The 10,192-nt window shown below is 35.1% G+C and overlaps 1 protein-coding gene across 1 annotated transcript in view; it reads right to left on the bottom strand.

Moving 5' to 3' along the window:
• Positions 1-10,192, bottom strand: part of LOC106878151 (protein patched homolog 1) — a 125,314-nt gene that overhangs the window by 5,311 nt on the left and 109,811 nt on the right. Inside the window, exons 21-29 of the mRNA XM_014927283.2 lie at positions 9,088-9,256; positions 7,973-8,061; positions 7,409-7,600; positions 6,630-6,767; positions 5,347-5,489; positions 2,655-2,754; positions 1,530-1,790; positions 571-667; positions 339-451 (exon numbers count right to left, since the gene is read on the bottom strand). Of these exons, the coding sequence (XP_014782769.1) occupies positions 366-451; positions 571-667; positions 1,530-1,790; positions 2,655-2,754; positions 5,347-5,489; positions 6,630-6,767; positions 7,409-7,600; positions 7,973-8,061; positions 9,088-9,256 (1,275 nt within the window). The 3' untranslated portion in view covers positions 339-365. The remainder of the gene's footprint in view (positions 1-338; positions 452-570; positions 668-1,529; positions 1,791-2,654; positions 2,755-5,346; positions 5,490-6,629; positions 6,768-7,408; positions 7,601-7,972; positions 8,062-9,087; positions 9,257-10,192) is intronic.

Here is a 10,192-nt window from a genome sequence, read left to right as displayed (position 1 = left end):
ATATATATATATACATACATACACACACACATATTCATACTGTTAATTCCTTTGTTGTTAGAGATGAGTAATTTACAATATTTACTTCTTAATATATTAACAGAACAGTAGTCATTCCTTTTGATTTCTAGACAGAAGCAAATAAGAAATAACACTGATCAAAGCCTAAAACAAAAAATTAAAATTTTGTTACAGTGACCAACTCATACCAGTATGGAAAAAAGTGGTGTAAAAGAATGAATAATTGAATACTCTAAAGATGGGTAATAATCTAGATTATGATGTTGATTGATTACGTCTTCAGTTGTATTGTTTCATAAAAGACTTCTTCAACTTACTTATGTTAAATAATTCTTTTTATTTTGCTATTTACTGCCGTCTGAATCTGAACTATCTTGTTCTTTAAGCTTCCGTCTTTTGCTTTTGTAACTGTGTTCTTGCTCCACAGCACCTGGAATGAATAATTGAAAGAATTATATCATATTGGTGAAATGGTGAAGCCTTAATATATTAAGACATTCTTACAATAAGAGCTGGTGAAAAAGAATGTTCTATGAAATCTTTCCTTACCTGGTAAAGGTGTGTGCACTTCAACTTTGACTGTAGCTGTGGCTTTTACTCTGGTTATATGTTTGGTGGGGGCTTGGGGTGTTTCATAAGAGAAATTCTGAAAGTAGAATTAATAATAATAATAATAATAATAATAATAATTTATTCTACTCAAGGTACAAAGCTTGAAATTTGGAGAGGGGAAATAAACAATTAGATCAACTCTTGTGCTTGACTAGTACTTTATTGTCAACCCAGAAGGATGAAAAGCAAAACTGACCTCAGTAGAATTTGAACTCAAAATCTAGAAGGCAATAATAAATTACCATAAGGCATATTGGCTGATACTCTCATAATTCTGTCAATCCACCAACCAAACACAAAGCTATAGACTTCGGAAGAGGGTTACACTCACTCAAATGGTTCCTAGTGTTCGACTGGTATTTATTTTATTGAGTTTATTTTGGTGTTTATTTGGATTCAGAATGTAAAGTGACGAAACTAAGCATCACAAGGTATTCTGTTCGATGCTTTAGTGATTTTTGCCATTCCTCTGACTTCTTGATATAATATTTTTATTTTCTAAGATAGGCATAAGCCCTCAAGTCATTATGAAAGGAAATATTGACTAAATTGAGTCAAGTAAATGGCCAGTACTTATTTTATTGATCTCAGAAAATGAAAAGCAGAGTCAACTTTGACAGGATTTGTACTAAAAAACCCCACAAAAGAACATAATAATGGGAAGTAAATAATTACCACAAGGCATTTTGACTGGTATTCTACTACCCTACACTTACTACCTTCCATGGCACAAAACCTCGCCTTACCTGGTAAAAGTGTGAGCACTTACATTGGCACAATAACATTTTGATACAGAGGGGTTACTATTACCTCTAGTTTTATAATCATTGTTCAGGAGAAAATCAAGGAATCATATAACAATATGTAAAGATATGTGTAGAGGAAGGGGTACTTACATTATCACAAAAGTCTTTTTTGGTCTGTGTTGACGATGTGGTGATAGGAATGGTGGTAGTTTCAACAACCACTTCTGGCTGTACAATGATTTCATGTGAGGAGTACTGCGTAGGTTCTTCTGTTATGGTGCTCAGTGAAATATCTGAAGGCATTCGAGGATATATATGCCGGCTCACTGATTTGATAGGTCTTTCTCTTGGCCTTGGTGAAGGTTCTGGAGTAGGAGGCTCAATCATATCACCATTATCTTTGGGTACAATCTTTGAGTAAAGCAGAAAAAAACAGTCATTAGTTAAAAAAAACAAAATAAACACAGCAACATTAAAGTCAAAACAATTAATACTAATATGGTTATCTTGTTTTAAATTCATTTTTTTTCATGCTTGCATATAAGTGGGCTAGTGTCTATTAAACCTTGATGATTTTCCTGATGTTAACAACTCAAAAGGTGTGTGTGGGGGGAGTAGTGCCCTTGGTCATCACAATCCTTTCAAGGCTGGTGAGATGGGATCGATACAGACATCTAGTTTAACTATTTATATATTAACACATCTGCAAAGAATTCCAGAGCCTTAATGCTTTGAGGAAGAAGGACTGAACATGGTGGTTAGTATGGTGCCTGATGGGTAAGCTACAATAGGGCTGATGAGAGGATGAGAGATGAATTTCCAGTCTTGCTTGGAGTCACTACTACACACAGTGGCTCTAATTAGTTGTTGACGGAGACTAACCCCGTGGCTAGTGGTTCAGTCATTTTGAAAATAAATAAATAAATAAAAAGTAAAAAGATCTATTATGATAAATCTAGACAAATTCAAGTTACTGATAACATGTGGTAAATATAAAAATGGAAGTTACTGACTGAATTAGTAACTGTAAGATTGAGAGTTCAAACTTTAAAACAGTAATTATATTGTAGTATAGTCTCCTAGACAAAGTATTTTAGATTCTTTTCTACTGCAGGCTGCTCAGTGAAAAACAGGCCATACCTCTCCAAGTCCCATGATTCAATTTTACCAGACTAACTTGGATCCATTACAAATGAAAAGTGGAAGGGAATGAAAGTAAGGAAGCACATTGGGGGAGTAAAAAATAAGCAGAGCCATTGCTCTTTGCAAGCTTACCTCACCAGGTGGACCGATCACAGAGAGAAGTACAGGTAAAAACCATAAACCATTTAGTAAACCTAAGAGTACCAACACTGATAAAACATTGAAGATATATCTGAAAGAGGAAAATATAAATCAAAATAAGCAACAAAATATCCAGAGGTAATGCAGTACGATCATTTCAAGCAATTCCATTTAATTGAACAATGCAACCATTACATCAATTTAAATGCAGAGCAGTCCTCAGCTGCATAAAGACATATAATTTAATTAAATTAAAACAGATGGACACATTAAAGGCAACATGATTAATAATCGATTAGACCTTAGGGTATCATGTGCACATAGTGTCACCCGCACCTTTAAATATTTTAGAAAGTAGCACTTTATTGATCTTGTGATTTAAAACCTATAATATACCCCTTAGTATAAAATCAGTGTATAATTAGCATGTCCTACAACATCAATATTACTTTAGTTAAGACAGGGTATCAATCATTATAGATACAAGCTAAATATGTAAATAAACAATTTTTAGTTTTAAATACTTGAATTATTATACATTTTCTATAAATCTTCTCGATTGATGTTACTGAGTTGTATATATACTTCATCAGGACTTATTCTTTGTAAGCCTAGTACTTATTCTATCGGTCTCTTTTGCTGAACCACTAAGTTACGGGGACCTAAACACACCAGCGATGTTGTCAAGCGATGTTGGGGGGACAAACACAGACACACAAACATACACATGCACATACATATATATATATATATATATGACGGGCTTCTTTCAATTTCCATCTACCAAATCCACTCACAAGGCTTTGGTCGGCCCGAGGCTATAGTAGAAGACACTTGCCCAAGGTGCCAGGCAGTGGGACTGAACCTGGAACCATGTGGTTGGTTAGCAAGCTACTTACCACACAGCCACTCCTATGCCTATATATATAATTTTTAGTTTAGTATACTTTGAATTGTTATACATTTTCTATAAATCTTCTCTTTTGATGTTAATAAGGTATACATGTTTTTAGTGATTAAGCTATTTAATTCCTTTTCTATGGTGTTCTGCCCTACCTGATTATTTTAGTTTTTTATTATTTTATAATAGCCTTTATGTATAATAAATCTAATTTTTGTACCTGTATAAATTCATACTTAGCTTATATAAAACAATACTGGTATATTCACTACTTAAAATAAACTGCTTAGATTATAAATAAATTAATTGATAGTTAGCATGTTCTTTTACCTCAGTACTCCTTTATTAAATACCAGTATATACCAATTGATCAATATTCACAGATACCATCTGATAAGTTAGTATTTAAGTATATAATATGTATAAATATTAAACTATTTCTAGATAATTTCTTTTCCTTCCTCTATTATGGTAAATGTTTGGTACATACTCAAAAAACTTTTTATCCTTTTGTTATAATATTCTTCTGAATAACCCTAAACTTTAACTTTATACAATAAGGCAATCATCATCATCATCATCATCATCATCGTTTAACATCCGCTTTCCATGCTAGCATGGGTTGGACGATTTGACTGAGGACTGGTGCAATATTGTTTAAAATATTTAACTATAGTAGTACATGATAAGATTTCTGTTTCATTACCAATGGTCTGCTAGTGGCCAACCCCCTTAATTGTCAGCTAGCATCTTGATTTCCTTTACCAAATTTCATGATATTGCTTCTAATAAATCTTGATAGTTTTTTTTTTTTTTTTATGACTGTGTCCACTATGATTTCTGTCAACTCCTCAGCCCTATTCCTAACAGACACTGCTCCTTGTTCTCTCGGCCTTTTTGATAAAACTAGTCTGTAAATTAAAACTGACCCCATAGAGCAGTGACAAGCAAAATCTGTAACAAGTCTTTCTTCCTGATACCTTAGTAGTTTCTAAGCTGAAGTGAAGGCAGCATGTTCTTTGTCTATCTCCTTAACTTCTAGATTTTAAGTAAAATTATCTAATTAAATTCTATGTCTTTGTGCAGCTGAGGATTGCTCTGCATTTTAATTGATGCAATGGTTCAATTAAATGGAGTTGCGTGAAACAATCGTACAGCATTACCTCTGGATATCCTTGTTGCTTATGTTGATTTTAATCACCTTATTTTGAAATTGTATGGATAAAAGCGTACTAAACTCTGGTGCCTCAACTTAAGTACCATATTCATCTGAATCTAAATTTTTGCTATAAAAGATATAAATAGATTCAGAAGAAAATAGACATTTTCTTTTAAATCTTATGATGAAGTAGAATTAAAAGATAAAAGTAATAAGATCATAGTCTCAATATTTACATCTTTATTATTTGTTTGCAATTGATAAGTGAAGTAAAGCCACTACTAATTGACATATATATATATATATTACACACACACATTCATGCTTCCATGTTAAATAAAAAATGGCACATTGGTTAATGTATCCTAGAAATACAATGTCTGATAAGCTGGGGTAGTCATGGTTACAATGTCTCTAATCATAGACTTGTGCATTTATGACTAAACAACAACCACCATCACAGTTCTATCTACCAGACCCTTCTCTCTCTCTCTCTCTTGCAAACATCACTGACCATGCTTCCTCAGAAGCTCACCCAGAGCTAAATAAAAACAATGAGGTTGCTAATGTCACAGTCACTGACAATGCCAACAACAAGAACAATTATAGATAAGAAAACTTACTTAATAATGAAATCAAACTCTGCTCCTATTAACATAATGATGCCTAACAATGTTGAGATACCGCCATGGACAACAGGGACGAAAGTGTGTTCCAGTGCTAACAACATACGGCGGTCTCTACTGCCCACAGATGTGATGAAACCCTGCAAAATAGAAATGAAACATTATCATCATGCTAACCAGTATCAACATCATCATCGTAACCATTATCATATAACATCATCAATTACCATCTCTTCTATGATCATATTTATTTTAATCCTCCTACACAATAATCATCAATCCCTTTCTACTCTGCAAATATTGGTTTCAAATTATGGCACAAGGCCAACAATTTTGAGGGATGGAGTAAGTCAATTACTTTGAGCCCAGTGTCCAACTCTTACTTATTTTAATGACCTTGAAAAGATGAAAGGCAAAGTCGACCCTGGTGGCATTTGAACTCAGAAATGTAAAGACGGACGAAGTGCTGCTAGGCATTTTGCTTGACATGCTAATGATTTTGCCAGCTTGCCACCTTCTACTCTACAAATATTATCAACCCCTTCGTCCATCCCAGTCCACCTTCTCTTCATTAGAATCAACAGGTCAACTCTTCTGCTGCTATTGCTCCTCCTCTTTCTCCCCCCTCCCCCTACTACTACATAGTCATGGCCATTGCCACCACAGTTAGTGCCACTGCTTGACATCACCAGTAAAAAAAAGAACTCCCCTGAGGCACAAGGCCAGGCAAGGTTGTTTTTAATGGAAGACCAGCAGTCGCTCATGCATACCAGCCTCACATCTCTACACCACTGATGTTATCCAAGGGAACGGCAAAGGCCGATACAGCTTGGCACCAGTGATGTTGCAACTCATTTCTAGAGCAATGTGAAATAAAGTATCTTGCTCAAGAATACAACACACAGTCTGGTCCAGGAATTGAACTCACTATCTCATGATTGTGGGCCTGATGCTCTCAACACTGAGCTACGAGCCTCCACTTTGACATACCATTAACACAATTGCTATCAACAGATATAAAGCCTGCAGATTTATGACTATCATCACAACTATTGCTACCAATTCCTACAGTGACCATCACCAAAGCCAATGACAAATTCCTATAATTCTGACCAGTACCTACATCTAGCACCACTAATGTCAGCAGTGACTAGCATTGAAAACTATAACTAATGAGATTCCAACTGTAAGCTGATATAGATCAAGCCACCATTAAACAAATCAATGACAGATGTATGTAATATAAGTCATGCAGATGTTGTTACTGTTGCAATACTTACTATGCATACATGTGCAATAAATTCCATGCCAATGCCAACAGCTATGACCAAAGTAACTGCAGGCACTGCACTTAGCTTGATTCCTGCAATACCCATAAAACCAAGGAGTTGTAACACCAAACAAAGCAGTATCGCCATCTACAGAAGAAAAAAAAATATATCATACTGAGTGAATATCATTCTATGTGATAGGTTGGAAAGATTCTGGACATTATCATAGAAGATGGTTAATGCATGTGATAACATGAATGTGTGTGTGTGTTAGATAGATAGATAGATAGATAGATAGACAGACAGACAGACAGAGAGTTTGTATTGTTGTCTAACTCCAAATTAGCTCTGAATGAGCAGACCTATGATCACAAAAATGATCCAGCCAGTCATAATAGTCTGTTTATTTGTATATAACATATTCATCCATTATTAAGATGATAGGATGTTACCCGAGGATATTTGGCAGTTATTTTTAACAGTTGATTCTTTAGAATGAAAATATAGTTGTTGTTGATTAATCCAAGGTTAAGCCTGATTATAAGAATTGTGTGATTATACACAGACAAAAACTGTGCCAGAGCTTCCAGATGCATAACTGTATACGGAAAAGTAACAATAAAGGGAAGTGGGGAGAAGATAGGAAAAAAGACAATAAGATGTAACGTGAGAGAGATTTGGCTGCTATTTCTTTCAAGTTCAGTAACCATGTAGTGGTTCCCATGTCAAAAAGAGTGAACAGTGTGAAGAGATTCAAACAAGAGGAAAAAAATAAAATATATACTTACCACAATTACAGCTATCCATAAGTTGACCAGTATGATAGCAATGACAAGGAATGTCATTATAAGGATACACAAAATAGACAAGGAGAGGTACATGCGAAGGTGCAAATACTGCTCCCAGTAGGTAAAAGGGACCCCACGTGGGTAATTAGGGAGTCCTTTGCCTTCAAACTCCTTACATATGGAACGGATGTGCTGTAAGAGATAAAAATAAGAATATATATATATATATATAATTTCAAGTCACATCAAGATGTGAATTTTCAATTTCAGTTTTGTTGATAGCAATATATGTAATTTTTGTTGTGTCTAGGGAGAGTCATTATGCCAATTAACACAAACACTGGTTCAATTCCACTCCTTTTCTTTATTATTAGTCAAATGGATAAATATCCAATTAACTAATTTGTTTTGTTTTTGTTTGTCAAAGCTCTTTCATTCCTACTCACAACTTTTTCAATTTCACATTATAAATATAACAGTAAAAAAGACAAGTGGTTATTTGCAAGCATGATAATATGGTTGAACTATAAACTGAGGATTAAGGGAAAAGAAATGTGAACTTACTCGTACAGTTTCAATCATATCACTGGTGTTGGATAAATTAGTTAGGTAAAATGGCAACTGAGCATACTGTATTTGGTGAGATTTGAATACTGAAAATGGTAAGAAATGGTATATGGTAAGGTGGTATATAATGGTATGAAATATATAAACTGTAAAGTCAACATAAACTTTTAGAAGAATTCTACAAAAAAAAAGTGTTTAGAGAAAGTAATAGTGTCTCAAAATACTGACTTAAAAAACGATTGTAAAATATGATTAAATCATTTAGAACCCCTTTTTGCTTAAATCCTAATGTCCTAGCGTCTCAGTGATATACAAATACAAACATTAAAGTGAACTGTTTGTAGATAGCACTGGTAATTTTATTTACACTTAAATATGTACATAAGAGTGAGAAGAAAAAAAAAAAATTCGCCACCTTAGGTTGAAAATATTGCAATGCTGGGAAACCTCTCTAATGACTTTTGAGACATGCTAGCACACTTGCAGCATTGCCACGGGTGATGGCGAGGCTGATGTGCTGGAACAACCAAGTGCCCTCACGGACTTCACCAGTTATCTCTGCTAGGTGAGCTGCCAGTGAAGACAGGAATCTTGTAATCAGTGGTCCAACCCCACCAAACGTCTATAGATGTTGTTCAAATACTAATTCACTTCTTTTATTAGCATTCATGTCAATGATTTCAGGCTTTTTCTGTGGAAAAACCTTATGATATGAACACATTAAGAGCAATCTTGACTATCTTTTTGTCTTACCAACTCATCATTTTGTTGAATATAGTGGGCATGTCATCCACAATGAAAATAAAATGGCCAGTAAATCAACTGAGAAAGAAAGATATTGAAGACTGCAGAATAGAAATCTTCTACTGGTCAGTTGTATAAACAAAGGTAGGCTCTTACAGTTTAGTTTCCAGCATTGAAACACATATCAGTTCAGGGTCCAAAAATAGACTGAACAGTCGAGGGAGTACAACCTGTTTAGGTTGACACACTGTACTCCATGTTTCTGTATAATCTTCAGCTAGATGGCGAAATGATACAAGCTTCTTAATTACAAAAAGTCACATCAATTCTATTGAATTGCCACCTGACATAAATCTGCTCAAGCTTACCTTCTAAGCTTCTATCTCGATAGTCATGGACAAAGGATTTTAATGGTGGGTAGAAATCACCCATAGCTGAGTCGTATCCTAACACATCAGTTCCTCGCCAGGCTGACAAATAGTTATAGAATCCTGATGGGTTGATGATGCCATCCTTAACAAGACGTACTTTGTGAACCTGGAAATACAGGGAGAAATAGTATAGGTTATAATACAATGTGGCTAAGTGGTTCAGGTATGTATTTATAGTGTTTAACATAAAGGTGTCTGTACAGTCTATGCTTACAGTGTGTATATCTGCCTGTATGCTGTATGCCATTATGTTAATTCTGTATTGCATTGTGTTAAGGTACCACATACACATGCCATACAACATGTACCATGGTGTATGTAGTCTATATCAGCTATGTATTGCATATTTGACAAAAGCAATATACTGTGTTTAATTTTTTTTTAATGGCCATGCTGGGGCACTGTCTTCAAAGGTATAGTCAACTGCATCAATACCAGTACTTATTGTAGGGATCTTGGAAGAATGTGAGGCAAAGCAGAAGTGGGCAAAATTTCAATTCAGAATGGAATGATACAAAAAGTATTTTGTCTGCTGTTTTTTGTCTTTTGCCAACCACCTTCCATGTTTGTAAATATCTATATCACACACACACACACACACACACCTATGCAGGCATGATTGCGTTGTGTGAGGTTCAAAGCTCTAGGCAGGTATCTTTTACAATACTTTTGGAATTGACCAAAATTATATTTACTATGAGAATATGATCTGGTAGGTGGAAACTAACAATGTTTCCACATTGTTAGTTTCCACCTACTGTCATTGCATGTATGTGTGTGAGCATGAGTCTGCATTATATATCATCATCATCATCATCATCATCGTTTAACGTCCGCTTTCCATGCTAGCATGGGTTGGACGATTTGACTGAGGACTGGTGAAACCGGATGGCAACACCAGGCTCCAGTCTGATTTGGCAGAGTTTCTACAGCTGGATGCCCTTCCTAACGCCAACCACTCAGAGAGTGTAGTGGGTGCTTTTACGTGTCACCCGCACGAAAACGGCCACGCTCGAAATGGTGTCTTTTATGTGCCACCCGC

The sequence above is a fragment of the Octopus bimaculoides genome, chromosome 7, assembly GCF_001194135.2.
Source record: "Octopus bimaculoides isolate UCB-OBI-ISO-001 chromosome 7, ASM119413v2, whole genome shotgun sequence".
In the NCBI taxonomy this organism is placed as follows: domain Eukaryota; kingdom Metazoa; phylum Mollusca; class Cephalopoda; order Octopoda; family Octopodidae; genus Octopus; species Octopus bimaculoides.
The sequence above is the reverse complement of the archived record's forward strand: the minus strand, read 5'-3'. Positions and strand labels throughout refer to the sequence as shown.